Genomic DNA, 15,547 nt, shown 5'->3' with positions numbered 1-15,547 from the left:
GCATCGGCAGGGGTGAGGGTGAAAGAGCCGGGCAAAGCTCTGCAGTAGCCAGAGGAGAGAGAGACTGAGGGTGTGTGTGTGCCCTGCAGGCACGCACATGTTTGAAGGTCAAAAAGTCCAGGACCTGTTCAGTAGAGAGGACAATGGTTGGGAGGCAGGGGTCAGGGAGATGGATGGCCTTCATGGGGTAGTCTGGGGAGGCTTTCAGAATCTTCTCTGCCTTCCCTAATCCTGGAAGAAGTCGGTCATTTCAGGGGGTATGGTAATATCCTCTTCCGGAGTACAGGGGACGGGTCCCACCTCATACCCCTTTTCTCCCCCATCCCAGTCCCCTCCCCGTCTTTATCCACATCACCCTTGATCACTGACCCCGAGGATATCCGTGGTCTCTCCCACTCTCCTCCCTCTAGACCAGCGTGGCACTCTACAGCAGGCATGAGCGAGCATGAAATGAGGGATGGGGCTAGGGCAGTGACCCAGGTCCCGTCACTGCCCCAGCCCTGTCCCCCACCTTATCGTGCAGGGTTCTCAGGGCCCTTGGCGACGATTGGTGACATGAAGTGGCCGGGATTCAAGGTCCGCTGGCGGGCAGCTTCCCGGTTGGCACAGAGGGCCTGGCCAATGAGGTACTCGCTCTCCTGGGCCACATCTGACAGGCGCAAGTCAAACTCCAGGAGGGTCTTGTTGTCCGACATGCCTTCCAGGAGCTGCTTCCCGCCGTCCTGGAAGAGGAGTACAAGGGAAGGGGCCATTTCATATCACTACCCGGGACTGCACACGCGTGTGCGTGTGCACACACATACACACGTTTATACAAAGATGTGACTAGAACGAGAGTTTCGCAAAACAACGGTTAGCCTCTTCGTGAGGCACACTAATGTGTTCTATGCTATCCTATCCTATTCCATTCTATTCTATAAGAAAAATGGTGCTCAAGACTTACTAAAGGGATTTTCAATGCTCATGGTTTGAAAAACATGGTTCTGTGACAGTGATGGTAACTCCCCTCCTCCGATTCAGCCATGGGCGTGTGAGACAGATCTGGCTAATGACATCTGAGGACATTCTGACATTCTGAGAAGAGTCTCCTCACTCTGAAAAGAGAACAAGAGAGGGGGTGTCTCCCTTTTTCTGCTTCTGAGCTTGGCCCTGTGTGAGGTGTAGCAGCCATCTTGGGACCGTGAGAGAAGCTCCTGAGAGGATCTGGCCATGTGGCTGGGTGGGCAGAGCAGATGGCAGCACCGAGCCAGCGAATTTACCGACTCCAGAGGCCCCCTACCCTGGGGCTTCTGATTATGGGACATAATGAACATTCCTCTTGTTTAAGCTGTTTCCTGGTTCAGGTTTCCGTTACTTATAGCCAAAAGCACCCCGAGTGGAGACAGTGTATGTGTGTCTGAGCAAGACTGTTCTCTTGGGAGAGGGTGCAAGGCCCCGCCTGGAGGACATGGAGGGTCCTCCTCACTAGTCCTCACGGCTCCAACCCCTTCTGGGCTGGGTGGGCCACGCTTGATGTGAAACACTCTTATGTGAGAGACAGAATGGTTGTGTTCTATGGCTGTGACCCAAGAGTGTGTCGCAAAGCCAGTTCAATGGGTTGCAGATGCATTTTTTTTTAAAGATTTTATTTATTTATTTGACAGACAGAGAGAGTGAGAGCAGGAACACAAGCAGGTGGAGTGGGAGAGGGAGAAGCAGGCTTCCCGCCAAGCAGGGAGCCTGACGCGGGGCTCGATCCCAGGACCCTGGGATTATGACCTGAGCCGAAGGCAGACGCTTAACGACTGAGCCACCCAGGCGCCCCTGCAGATGCATTTTTAAAAAAATGAAGTAGAATAGAATATAAAGGAAAATATCAGCATGTATCACAAGCAGTAAAGGTATATTTCAATGATACTATATTGATGTATATGTTTACTAGGTGTTCATGTAAATTGCATTTCTTATTCTGAGACTTGGTCAAGAAAATGAGAGACATCATCTATCAGAAAGGACCCAGGTGGGGCGCCTGGGTGGCTCAGTGGGTTAAGCGTCTGACTCTTGTTTTCTGCTCAGGTCATGATGTCAGGCTCCAGAGATCCAGCCCTGCATCAGGCTCCGCGTGCTCAGCGGGGAGTCTGCTTGAGATTCTCTCTCTCCCTCGCCTTCTGACCCTTGCGCACACACTCTCTCTCTCAAATAAATAAAAAAGATTTTATTTATTTGAGAGAGAGCGAGGCGTGTGCACGAGCAGGGGGGAGGGGCAGAGGCAGAGGGAGAAGCAGGCTCCCCGCTGAGAAGGGAGCCCGATATGGAGCTTGATCCCAGGACCCTGGGATCATGACCTGAGCTGAAGGCAGACACTTAACTGACTGAGCCATCCAGGCGCCCCAAATAAATAAATCTGGTTTTCAACCAGTCCTGAGTTTGAATCACAGCTCTGCCACTCTCTACTGACTGGATGCTCTTGGGCAATTCACTAGCCTCTCTGAGACTCAATTTTCCATCTGTAAAGTGGGGTTAAGAATACACACTCTAGGGGTGCCTGGGTGACTTAGTCGGTTGTGTCCAATTCTTGATTTCAGCTCAGGTCACGATCTCAGGGTCATGAGTTTGAGGCCTGTGTCAGGTTCTTGGCTCAGCCGGGAGTCTGCTTGAGAGTCTCTCTTTCTCCCTCTCCCTCTGCCCCTCCCCCATCTCTCTCTCTTTCTCTCTCTCTCTCTCTCTCAAGTAAATAAATAAATCTTAAGAAAAGGAAAGAAAGAATTCACGTTCTACTAGGGGCACCTGGTTGGCTCAGTTGGTAGAGCACGCAACATTTTATCTTAGGGTTGTGAGTTCGAGCCCCATGTTTGGTGTAGAGATTACTTAAAAATAAAATCTTCAAAAAAAAAAAAGAAAAAGGAATACACATTCTACTAGATAACTGTGAGGAATAAAGGAACACTGAAGGATATCAGTGCATAGCATAGGATATAACCCTGAATAACAGTAACAGCTAGCGATACTGAGGTCCTAGCCAGTGCATGTAATGTTAACTTCTTTACAAGTACAACTCATTTCATCCTCCCAGTAACAACTAGTATCTACTTAGAAGTGGATACTATTATGATCCCCATTCTACAGATGAGGACATGGAGACCCAAAAAGGTTAAGTAATTTAACCAAGTGCAAAATGGCAGAGCTGGGATGGAACCAGGTAAAGTCTGTGCTCTTAACAATTACCCTGGAAGCACCCGAAGGCAGCTGGATTCCATACCCACCTCCCCAAGGCCCCAGAAGGTAGAGCTTACCAGCCCGATGTGGTTGCAGGACAGGTTGATGCTAGTGAGTGTGGTGTTGACGGAGAGCACCTGGGAGAGGAGCGTGGCGGTGGGCTCAGACAGCTCGTTGCCACCGAGGTGCAGTGTTGTGAGGCACTTGTTGGTCTGCAAGGCGTGGGCAAGTGCCTGGCCGCCCTCATCCTCAATGCAGTTGAGGCGCAGGTTGAGGGAAATGAGGTTGGTGTTGTGTGCTAGGGCGTGAGCCAGAGACTGGGCACCAGGTGCCCGCACCTGGTTGTTGGCCAGGTTGAGCACACGCAAGTGGCTGTGGCTCAGCAGCTTGGCTGCGGCACGTGCGCCCCGGTCCGCGATGAGGTTGTGTGACAGGTCCAGCTCCTCAAGGGCTGGGTGATCCAGGAGGCTGCGAATTAGGATGCGTGCCTTGTCGTCGTCCACCTTGCTTCGGGTCAGCCTGAAGATCTGTGGGCAGGTAGAGGGTATGCAGCAGCCCGCAGCCAGGGAGAATCTGCCTGCCTGCCTACCTACCTTCTGCAGGGAGAGGAGGCGGCTGCAGGGAGGCCTGAGGTTCTGCTCACCTGCTGTTGGCCACCTGACTGGCCCTTGGGCAGAGCAGAACTGCCCCACATGGTAGATCGGTGCCGAACTGGTGGCAGGCAGTAGAAGGAAAGCCTAGCATTTATCGAGAAATTACTGCATGCTGGGCATGCTGCTAGAGGGTATCATAACCATTATCTCTAACCCTCAGCATCCCAGGCACTTTACAGATAGAAAAGGAAGGCTTAGGGTGGATGGGTCATTTGTCCAGGGTCACACAGTGATCAAGCCCCAGAGGCAGGTTTGAATGCAGGTCTGTTTGATGCCCCAGCCCCTCGCTGTGCCCTCTTCAGCTGGCCAAGATCCACATGGCGAGGAGAGGAACTCTTGGAAGGAGATGCCAGGGTAAGAACCAGGGTGAGAGATGGGAAATGGAAGGATGGAGAGAAAAGATGAAAGAATGGGGTAGGACTAGCGTGGGGGAATACTGGAGATGGGAGCCCTAACCCTCCCCCTTCTCACCAGCTCCTTCCACTCCTCCCTCTTCCTTGAGGCCTCTCCATCCTCTTCCCATCCTTCAGTCCCCTGCTTTCTTTACGTCCCTCTTGGCCAACTTAGAGCCTCTTGTCCCTCTTGTCATTTCATTGCACCTATCTGGCAAAGCTCCAATCCTGGATCAAGCCCACTCTCTGTTTTCTGCATATCTGTGCCCAAGCAACTGACATGATGGAAAAATGTCACATGACAGGACTGGTTGGTATCGCTGGAACCACCAATAGACCCTCAATGCTGTGTGCCAATTCAGCCCTGTTTCTCTGGACAACATACTCCCTCCTCCTCTGAAACAATGACTTCAACCTTCTTCAGCCTCCTCAAACTTCAGGGGGCCACCCTACAGCTTCCTTTCAGCAGTCAAGTCTCCCCCTGCCTCCCGGCCATTGAATGAGAACCCTTCACTTTCCTAATACCAAACAGCAACCCACGCTACCCACCACACCCACTCTCTCCTCTGCCCAGAGCCAACTGTCCCACCTCAGTCCTCAATTCTACCTCTCCTGCCTTCTCAGGAACCTTCCCTGGTCAATGAACCTGTGCCTTTCTCCTGGACTCGGCCGCTTTCTTGCTATTGGATGGAGCTTTACATTGGTTTTAAACACATGCAAATATCTTTTTAAGAAAACCCAAACCCTTCATCTATTACTGATTTCCCCTTCGCCCCCTTCACAGCCAAGTTCTTGAAAAAGCTGATCACAGCCATCCTGTTTCCTCACTTCCCACTCTTTCCATAAACCACTTGAATCTGGTCCCTGTTTCTGGCACTCCACTGACAGTTCCAGCTCTGTGACCTCCGAGTTTGCTAAATTCGTCCTCAGCATCACCACCCCCCATTGCTGCCTGCCCCTTTTCTTGAAACGCACCCCTCCCTTGGCCCTGTGACTCAGGGCCATGTCCCCCTTTTCCTCTTTCTCTGACTTTTTGGCAGGCTTTCCCTCTCCCAACCAGAATATTTGGGACATACTTCACCCAAAAAATTACTCATTGTGTATTTGAGTTTCAAATTTAACTGGATGTCTTGTATTTTTATTTGCTGAATCTAGCAAGCCTATCCTAGTTGTAATTTCACATTTACATGATTGCTGATGAGTGCCTTTTATCCCACCAGACTGTTCACTCCAGAGGGCACAAATGGTTTAATTTTGCTCCTTATTGAATCTTCAGCACCTAGGATAGGGCCTGGAGTGCAGATGATCCTCGGACGACTAAATGGCTCGTGAACTGGGAAGGCAGTGCCTTGTTCATCTCTGCACCCCCAGAATCCAGCTTGGCGCAAGGTGCATTAAGGGACACTTGGTCAGTGAGTGAGAAGGAAACGGGAGGTAGAAGATGGGAATGGAGGAGGAGGAAGAGGAGGGGAGAGGGAATCTGAGAGGCGCTGAGGATGGGAGGTGGGGGAAGGCTGGGCCCTCGGGTACCTTGAGGGTGTGGCATGCCTTGATGGTGGCCGCCAGGGAGTGGCAGTCCCGGTAGGTGAAGAGGAAGAGGTTCCCCTCGAAGTTCATGCCGCAGTCCTTGACCCCGTACACCAGGTCTAGCTCCTCCAGGTGGCTCAGGCCAGCCACCAGGTCGCGCAGTTGGTAGTGGTCAGTGGCGGGCTCCTCCGTCTCCCCCTCGCTGCCCGAGTCGGACAGCTCCCCGGGGCGGGGTGGGGCGGGCAGCTGCACGGGCGGGAGGAGCTGATCCACGCACAGCCTGCGCACGTAGCTCCGGCACAGCGGCAGCAGGTCGAGGAGCATGGCGGGGTCCGTGGTGCCTGGGATGAAGTGCTTTATCAGGGTCTCCAGGTGCCGCTCGAAGAACAGGCGCTTCCAGCTGCCGCCATGCCTGGCCACGTGGCACACGGGCCAGCGCTGCATGCAGCAGCGGCGCCAGTAGCTCTCGTCGTCGATCAGGTTGGCGGTCACAGCCAGCGGCAGCTCGGGTGACAAGTGGCTCAGCACCTTCTGCTGGTGCTCTGGAAGCAGCTGCTTCAGGATAGGGTTGTCTTTGGGAACAGGAAGGAAAGCAGGAGTCACAGTGTGGGGGGGCCCCATGGCGTGGTGCCCTGTGCCGGGCCTGCCTAGGGGCACCGACGAAATGGAAGACCCTCCCCGGCCCTCAGGGAGCCCCAGTCCGAGAGGGGGGACAGCGTTTACTCCCAGGGATGCTCAGGCTGAGACAGGCTTTGGGGTGTTCCCTGCCTGAAGGTGGACAGCTTAGTATCTGGTTTCCGGGAACTCCCAGTCTGAGCAAGAATCTCCGGTCTAGCCTTCGATTATCACTTGGTCTGATGCAGGACATAATCCTGAGTTCAGAGATTCCCAAATGATTTGATTCATTCATCCAAAACAAGAAAATGTTTGAGCACCTCCTGTGCACCAGGCACTGTTCTAAGTGCCATGGATATAAGAGTGAGCAAGACAGAGGAAGCCACTCCCTCTTAGAGAGGAGGCAGACAACAAATCAGTCAGGTGAGAATATTGTAGGTTGGGTGGCAGTAGGTACTGTACATAAAATGACGATCCTGTCTTCAGAGCACCCTGCCTGGTAGGAGAGGTTGGCAACTCATCTTTGAAAAGGATGACCATTTACAGAGCACAGAGTACAGAACAAACCAAGAGCCTATACACACTGTGGAAGGCTCCAAGAGAGTGGAGGATGGTCCACCAGGGAGGGCTTACTGGAGGAGGTGTTCAGTAAACACGGTTTGGGCTGGGTTTGGCTGGAAAGAGTGGGAAAAGTGAGGAGAGGCCATAGGCGCGCAGGGCACAGTGTGGGTGGGAACCTGGTGGGGCCTGGAAGTGGGGGCAGTGGGAGAAACCATTCTGGCCCCAAGGGGGAAGGGCAGTGTTGAGCAGGGATGAGGACACAGTGCGGAAGCGCCGGGGCTGCGCCAGGACCCAGCCTCTGAGGCCTCGCTAGCAAGCCTATCCTAGTTGCTCGCCTCTGGGCAAATCCCACCCATCCTGCCCCATTCCTGGCCTTTCCCTCCTGCCCAGGGCAGGGACAGACTCACTCTGGAAGTTCTTGACGATGTGCTGAATGCAGAGCTCTGTGAGGAGGGGCACGATGGCCAGTGACCACTCCGGATCCTCAGCTATGATCCTGCGCATCCGACGTACTTTGGTCCCAGAATTCCAGCCCTTGGACTTGCTGGGGGGTGGGATGATTGAGGGCCTTGAGGGCTGGGGGCCTGTGCTCGAAGTTTGGCCTGCAGTGAAGAACCTTTCCTGCGTGGAGATTGATGATCGGCTCGGTGCCGACAGTGTCGATGTTGCTAGGGTTTCCTGCATGCTGTGGACTGGCAGCCTAGGGGCAGGGAGCCCCTTGGTGATGGCCTTGTGACGATGAGTCTCTCACACTGGCAGGTCCTTGATGCCCTGGAGGGAGAGGAGGGGTGGAGGTCTTAACTTTGGAGTGGGCATTTAGCAAGAGAGGTAGCACAGAGTGGTTCTTAAGGGTCCATCTCTGGAGTAGAGCTGATCCAGGTATAGATCCCATTGGCTAGCTGTGTGGCCTTGGGCAAGTTACTGAATCTCTTATAGTTTCATATGCCTCCTCTGTGAAATGAGGATGGCAGTCACCTATAAGAGGAACGGGAGACGTGAATAAAATAATGCATCCAAAGAGGCACAGTATACTGTGACACATGCAACTATAGCAAGAAGCAGGCCCACATTTTGGATAATAATAGCTACACAGCAATGATAAATAATTGATATATGTTGGACACTTATTTATTTACTTACTTTAAAAGAAAAGGTTTATTTATTTATTTGAGAGAGACAGGGAGAGCGTGCAAGCATGAGCAGGGGAGGGGCAGGGGGGGAGAGAGAATTTCAAGCAGACCCCCCACTGAGCATGGAGCTTGCCGTGGGGCTCAATCCCATGACCCTGAAATCATGACCTGAGCTGGAACCAAGAGTAGGATGCTCAACCGACTGTGCCACCCAGGCACCCCTGGACACATTTTTTAAAAAAGTTCTTTATGCATATTAACTCATTTAATCCTCACAAAAGCCTTTTTGAGATAGGCACTCATATTTTCCCCATTTTTCTGATGTGAGCCTGAAACACAGGTTAATTGACTTGCCCCACATCACACAGCTTATAAATAACAAGGATGGATTTAAATTCAGTCTATCAAGTTCATACCTTTTTTTTTTTTTTTTTTAGATTTTAAATAATCTCTACACCCAACATGGGCCTCGAACTCACAACCCCCAGATCAAGAGTTGCATGCTCTACCGACTGAGCCAGCCAGGCACCCCTCAAGTTCATACTCTTAACCCTACATTGTACTGCCCCTCTGAGGGTGAGGTGTGGGGGTGTGTATTGCCAAAAGACGGAGGTATAATAAAGAACCATTTAGTTCAAAACAGCTCCCGGGTTAAGTATTTTACAGAACAGCAACTGCCTAACCAGGAGGATGGAGTTGAGAACAGCACTGCCAAATAGAAATGCAATACCTGTCAAAATGCAAGCCACATATACTGTTTAAAATTTTCTAGCATCCACATTAAAACAAAATAAAGAGAAATGGGTGAAATTAATTTTATGTTTAACCCAATATGTCCACAATATTATCATTGAAATGTGTAATCAATATAAAAATTAATGAGATATTTTATATACACTTTTTCATACTAAGCCTTCGAAATCAGATGGCTCAATAGTCACGTGTATCTAACGGCCTCTGTTTTGGATAGTGTAGGCTGAGATGAAGACGGGGGAAGGGGACCAGACCCACGCTCTGTCCAGGGTGCCGGCACCTTCCCTCTTGCCCTCTGAGAGCTCTGGCTCCGCTCCTCCCCGCCCCCCCCCCCCCCCCCCCCTATCCAGTCTTCCTAGTTCTCCCAGCCTCCCGACATTCCAGACGGCAGCGGGAAGGCGTGGGAGGTGAAAAGGCAGCTAAATCTGGGGCTGGAGACGGGAGACAGAGGATGTATCTGGGGCTGGGGACCCTCCTCCGCGTTTGTCCATTCGTGCCTCCCTGCTGCAGGTGCCCCTGCCCTGAGGCTGCAGGCTGAAACGGGGCCGCTCCGCGTGCAGCTCCTCCTGCCGGCAGTTTCCCCTCGGATTTGCTCCCTGACTCGTGCACTGTGTAGTGCCCGGTGGGAAGGAACACTCTGAACCAGCGAAGGTGTCCTTGGCAGATGGAGGGGACCAGATGGTACTCCCCAGTCCACCAGGCATCTCAAGGAGGAAGAGCCTGGCTGTGTGTGTGGGGAGGTGGGGGGCAGAGAGAAAGAGACGGGGGGGGGGGGGGCATGAGGCAGTGTAGGGAAGACATCTATGTATTTGTGACACCCTTATGCAAATCAAATGCAAATTCACAAACCGATTGTGTCCAGATTTGTGGAAGAACCAGCTGGTGCATTTGACTAATAGCCCCTCAGAGGGTGTGGCTGGGAGGGGATGCTTCTTAGAGGTGCCAGATGACTTTGCATTTCTGGCTTTGCCAGTGATTTTCTATGTGACCTTGGCCAATTTACTTAACCTATCTGAGCTTCAGTTTCGATATCTTCCTTCTGCAGGCGGCTATGGAAATTCCTCTGAGATAATGTCTGAAACGAGTACTGGGGGTGGGGGGGTGTGGAGGATGGGGGACAGGGGTCTTGGGCTGGGGAGAGAATACCTCGGAGCCCTACCTCTGAGTGCTGACCTGAGATGGTATCCTTGAGTGAGGCGCTTCCCTATCTCCAGGGGAGAGGCGGAGGGCAAGGTGGCTTTGGTGGTGTTTGGGGCTGGATTAGGATGGAGGGGCCTGGCAGTCTGGGCACCAGGAGGAAAGAGACAACAGGCCGGCCCTGTTCCTCCCAGCTCTGTCTCTGGGGTCTTGGGGCTCCCACCAAAAGTTCCCTCCAGAGTTCTGGCTGAAAACATTCCGGCATTCCCTTTGGGCCCAGATGTATCCCAAGACACACTGTGGGCCACACCCAAGGGAGCAGGACCCAGCTTGGCGGGGGGAGCCCCAGGTTTCTGGCTGGTGTTACCCTGGAGCTGACTGACTCTCCAGATATTTCTCACAATGCTGCCCAGCCTCACCATCCAGGTAGGCTCTTCCCTCTCCTTCGTCCTGGGAGGCCTCCTGTTGGGGACACCCCACCTGGGGGCAGGCAGGCCGCCCCCTGGAACCGGGCGGCCGTTGCTGGTTCTACTGTCTAGCGCGTCATTGTCTTAGGACCCGACAACTCTTCCTGAGGTCTGCTCTTCATCTTTCTTGCTGCTGGTTGGAGCTGTGGCCCCCTCTGGGCATGACCCTGCAGGACCCACCCCAGGGTGGGCTCCGGGGTCCTGAGCCCCCTCCTCAGAAAGAGGAGGCAGATGCGCTCCAGGTACATGGCGGGTATCAAAAAGAGTCCCTATCGTCCTTCAGGGCTTACAGAAACCTCCATACCACGGGGTCTGATGCCATTTGTAAGGTTAAAGCGTGAAACCATTAACCTCATAATAAGGTCAGAGTTGACAGTTTTCACTTTCGCCATCACCTATATAACCCAACCCCACCCACTTCCCCTCTGATAACTATCGTTTGTTAACTAACTGGAATTAAAAAAAAAAAAAAAAAAAAGATGATATAAAGCATGGTCCCTCCCTGCCCAGGCGGTTCACCTGACCCCGGCCCTTTATCAGACCCCTGTACCGCTGTCCCTTCGGTGATCTGATTGATCACCCTCCACCCACACCCACCCTAGACTGTGAGCAACTTGAGGTGCAGGGGCTGTTTCTGACTCCTTTTTCTCCCTAATCCCGGGCCCATGCCAGGTCTCCTTTACAGGAGGTAGCTGGTGTTCGGAGCTGCCCCGCCCCCTTCCGAGAACGGACTCTGGCCAATAGGAGTGTCCCATACTGGTCAGGGTGACCGGCTCAGGGCTGATGCGAGCCAATCAGGGCCTTTCTTGGGCTTTGTTGGAGCAGCCGCAGAGCTGGAGGTAGACACAAGGACGGATGTCCTTGAAGGATGCTCATCTCCTGCTGCGGGAGGCTGTTTCCCTTCACATGGAGCCCTGTCTGCCGCAGGAGGGAATGAAGCCTGGGGGAGACCAACAGAAATGAGAGGTGGACAGAGAGCACCCGGTACCTTTGGTCCCCCGTCTGACGCCCCGAGGCCCCCGAGAACTGCCTGGCTGCTCGGCAGTTCCTCTGGTTCTGAGAGCTGCTTGGCAGCCTTCTAATAGGTCCCTTTTGCGGAAACTGAGTTGGGTTTCTGCCCCTTTGTGACCAAAGGGCCCTGACCATTTGGGCAGGCTCACAGTTTGGTGAATGGAATTATGGAAAAAATCCTAAATCAGTAGATGAAATAGTTCAATGGGGTGGCTGAGAAGGGCCAGAGGCCTGGCATCTCACTCGGGGGCCTCTTCCTCTCCAGGCCGCCCTGGGCCTCCAGCTTCCCCTCTCATCTCTCCCGCTGGAGGACAGATCAGCAACCTGACCTACTCAGCATGTAGCAGTTAACAAGCTCCTTTCAGAGCTTTGGGGTCCTTCGGGTCTTACAGCCACTCTGCAGGGGAGGCAGGGCAGGCTTCTCAGCCCCATTCTAGGGATGGAGAAATGACTGGTCCTCGGACAGCTAGGAGGGCTGGGCCCAGGGCCTGAGGGCAGTCACCTCCCCCTCCCCACAGTACACTGCTCTTCCCCAGGCACTGCCCACAATTTTCCACCCTCCGCCAGGAAAGAAGGCACATCCCTGCTCCCTGGGAAGCTGGGGGGCCTATCTTTATGCAACGAGAACCTGTCAGGGAAGGCCTCTCCAGGCCGAGAGAGCAATCAGACATTGGCTCCCCGCTATGGAAATTTCAGGCCCCTAACATATATATATCTCCCTTCTTATCGGTCATCCACAGCTGAGTGTGAATGAATTTCAGATTCAACAAGCCAAGTTAGGAAGGGGGCAAGGAAAACACACCACTGAATGTGGAGGGCCCACAAGTCAGGGGCCCTGTGATAACTCCCCCTACTTCCCGGGGTGGCCTCAGTCTGGCCCAAGCATCACCAGTCTGCAGCTGAGGGCACTATCTTCCCCGGAAGCCTGAGGCATGGATAGGAATCCATTAGCCAGGGGCCCAGGGGCACCCCGACAGCTCCCAAGGGCCCAAGGAGGACAGCCCCAGAAATGGCAGCCACCTTCCTTTTTTGGAGCTTTGTCTCCCTAGGGAACCTATGGGGCAGACAGAATCCCAGAGTTTGAAGACTGGAAGCATGTTGAAGACCCTGATCCTTCTCTGGGGCAGGAATCTTTTCTGACATTCCAGAGAGAAGGTCAGGGCCATGGGGAGTGACTGCCTTTTGTGCCCCCACCTGGTGTCCCTAAGGGCACAAGTTACCCTAGGATGGGGAAAGTGGGGACATGTCCTGTGACCTTTTGCCTCCTGGCACCTGTTTCATGGGCCTGTTGGGCTTCACATGCTGTGTCTCCACCATCAACCCTAACCCAACACAGGACCACAGTCCCTGTAGAAAGGCCAGTCCTCCCCCCCAACCAGGTCCCCACTCTGTGTCCGTAGGACCGGGGTCCAGGGTCCTGAAATCACGTTCAGGCCCTAACTCAAAGGGTTAGGTGTTAAAGTCCGCTCTCTATGTGCCCGAGCACAGGTAATATAAAGGGACAACATGCCCTAGTTCGGCCAGCTTGTCTTCATTTTTGATGGCTTGTGTCTGCTGGACAAGTGTTCTGGGAACCAGATCCTTGCTTATATAACAGCTATGATTTATTGAGGGTTAGGCTGTCAAAGCCTTTGCAGCTGGCTAAGGACTCAGGAAATACACTGCCTGAGGGCCAATCTACACTCTGCCCCGGAGCATCTGTGAGACCTTGGGCAAGTCATTTCACCCCACTAAGCCTCCATTTATTTATCTGTAAAATGGGGATGGAAATGAATAGTACCTACTTCCAAAGATTATCCGTGCTGATGTGTGTGAGACGTTTCATGTAGTGCTGGGCCCAGAGCCAGCATTCAAAATATGTGATAGATATTATGATGAGATGTTACAGGCCTCACCTACATACGTTTATTAAATCTGCAAATTTATTATTGAGGGCTATCACTGCTATTATGACACTATTATCCCCATTGCACAAACGAGGAAACAGGCTTAGAAAGCCTAACTAACTTGCTAAGTAAGCATCACATAGCTAATAAGTGGGAAAGCTAAGGTTTGAGCTGATATCCGTCCATTACTTCCGTGCACAAAAGCATAGGCAAATAATGAGCTGTTGGGGTTGCTTCCTAAATTGTCCAGACTTGGTTGTTCACAGCACTTTTCCAGTGGGCCTCCCACTTTCTCCAGCTCATGAGCTCTCGCCATCTCCGGGTAACCCTTTTGATGCTGGCCTAAACAGCTCAGGCTCCCTCAGTCCCTAAATCACTGCCCAGCATGGGGTCCTTCCACAGAATTGGGCCATCACCTGTATCCTTCAGCCCGAGGCCTCCTGGGGACCCGAGAACATCCTGCAGAGCTGCGCTCTCCTGGCCCATGGCTCGCATTGGGCCCTTGATGTTCCTCACAGACCTGGGATTCAGTGCCTGAATCTAGCACATTCCCTCCTCTTGGACGTCTCAGACTTCTCAAGTCCCCAGTTAAATCTAACCACTGTGGGCAGAGGCTTCTCCCTCTGCCTGAATGGGAAAGTTGAAGAGGCTGGGGGAGCACACTCTCCCCTTCCTGCTCATCACATCTCTGGCCCTCATCCTCCCCCCCCCCCCTTCCTCTGAGCTGAGGAGCCAAAGCACCTCTGTGCCCCTGGGCACCACCCTCGGGGCTGGCTCAGCTAGATGGGTTCCACCCTCCACCCACTTCTCCCACTGTGCTTCCCCTACCTTCTCAGCCAGCTTCTCCTTCACCTTAGGATCCCCAAGGAGAACTCTCCCTGGGCATGTCCTCAGGGGCCCCGGGCATTTGTCTGACTTCCCCTGATCTCTTTCATGCCCCTATCAGACCCTAGCTCGGCTCATATCACTCCCAAATTCCCATTCGGGAACTTCCCAGTTTGTGAAATCACACAAGAGGGACAACAAAGTTCTCCGACAGAGCCCGGCCCAGCTTGCTTGGTGATTGGCCCCAGTGAGACAGCAGCAAACTTAATCACACCCCTGGGCCTGGCCCTCCTCCCAACTCCTGACCACTTTGCTCTGTTGTCTTTAAAAGGACTCCAGAGTATTCGCTCCCCACCCCTCACTCCAGCCTTGGGCTCAGACACCCAGCAGGGAAGCTCAGCTCCAAAGGCCAGCAAGTCTCTCCCCCAACCTGCCTGGGGTGCAGAGGCCCTTGCTGTGCCTTGGTAACCAAGGGAAACCAGCCGTACTGTGGGAGGGAGGGTGGAAGGGAGGTCCCGAAGCTTCTGGACCTGCAGGAAGGACTGCAGCCCGCAGGAGCTGGGCATGGGAGTCAGCCTTTCTGAGAAGCCTGAGGCTCCGGGTCTCAGGACAGCTCTGACCTACCCATGCCCCACTTTCCCCTTTCTCCTTCTCACGGTGCCCCCCCACCCCCACCCCAGCACCCCTTTACTCGCAGACCCTAAGCCTCTGGGCCAGTATGCAGACAGTGACCGTAGCTAGGGGAGAAGGCAAGAGTCCCGCCTCAAATGGGTGGGCGTGGGGGGCCTCCTGTGGGGACAGGCCGGCCGGGAGCCAAGGAGCCAAGCCAGACTCAGCCGGGCGGGAGTGGGGGACAGGGGGAGTTAGGGAGACCCGGGGTGGAGCGTCCTCTCTTCCGGGGCTCACCTCACCCACTCTAGGTGCCGGAGCGCTCACCTTCCTGCAGGCCCCCGCGCGGCCTCGCCTGTCGTTATGGACGCCCCGCGTCGCCAGGGGGCGGGGCCGAGGGCCGGTGCGCATGTGCGCGAGTACACCCGCGTGTGCACCGGAGCTCCGCGGCGTGCGGCGGTGTGGGGGATCAGGAACTCTGCGGTGGTGGGGGGGCGGGGGCGTGCTCTCTGGTTCTGAGGGACATGTTTAGGAATAGATGGGCTTTTCCGGGGGGAAGGTGAGGAGTGGGAGCCAGGGCAGGGCTCCTGGACTGGAGTGCTGTTCCTTCTTGGTACCTTTGTGTGGAAACGGGGGGTGTAGGGTGACGAGTGGAAAGACGGTCCAGGAAAAGCATCGGCAGTTTCTTCTGGAAGATGAGGAGATGGACGGGCACCTGCAGGGGTTACTGGAACTCCTCTGAGGCCTGCTGTTGACCCCGGGCCTTGCAGGAGAGCTGTGGGGTGC

General features: G+C 53.9%; 1 protein-coding gene across 1 annotated transcript; it reads right to left on the bottom strand.

Annotated features, from left to right (window-relative positions):
- Positions 1 to 219: 219 nt before the first annotated feature.
- TCTE1 (t-complex-associated-testis-expressed 1) lies at positions 220 to 15,112 on the bottom strand. The gene is made up of 5 exons (XM_032410164.1): positions 15,064 to 15,112; positions 7,351 to 7,714; positions 5,771 to 6,339; positions 3,273 to 3,722; positions 220 to 722 (listed from the first exon to the last, which is right to left on the bottom strand). The coding sequence occupies exons 2-5, from the start codon at positions 7,625 to 7,627 to the stop codon at positions 513 to 515; spliced, it is 1,506 nt and encodes a 501-aa protein (XP_032266055.1). The 5' UTR covers positions 7,628 to 7,714; positions 15,064 to 15,112; the 3' UTR covers positions 220 to 512.
- Between the last annotated feature and the right edge of the window lie 435 nt (positions 15,113 to 15,547).

This window comes from Phoca vitulina, unplaced genomic scaffold, assembly GCF_004348235.1.
Source record: "Phoca vitulina isolate PV1807 unplaced genomic scaffold, GSC_HSeal_1.0 scaffold11, whole genome shotgun sequence".
Lineage (NCBI taxonomy): Eukaryota > Metazoa > Chordata > Mammalia > Carnivora > Phocidae > Phoca > Phoca vitulina.
The sequence above is the reverse complement of the archived record's forward strand: the minus strand, read 5'-3'. Positions and strand labels throughout refer to the sequence as shown.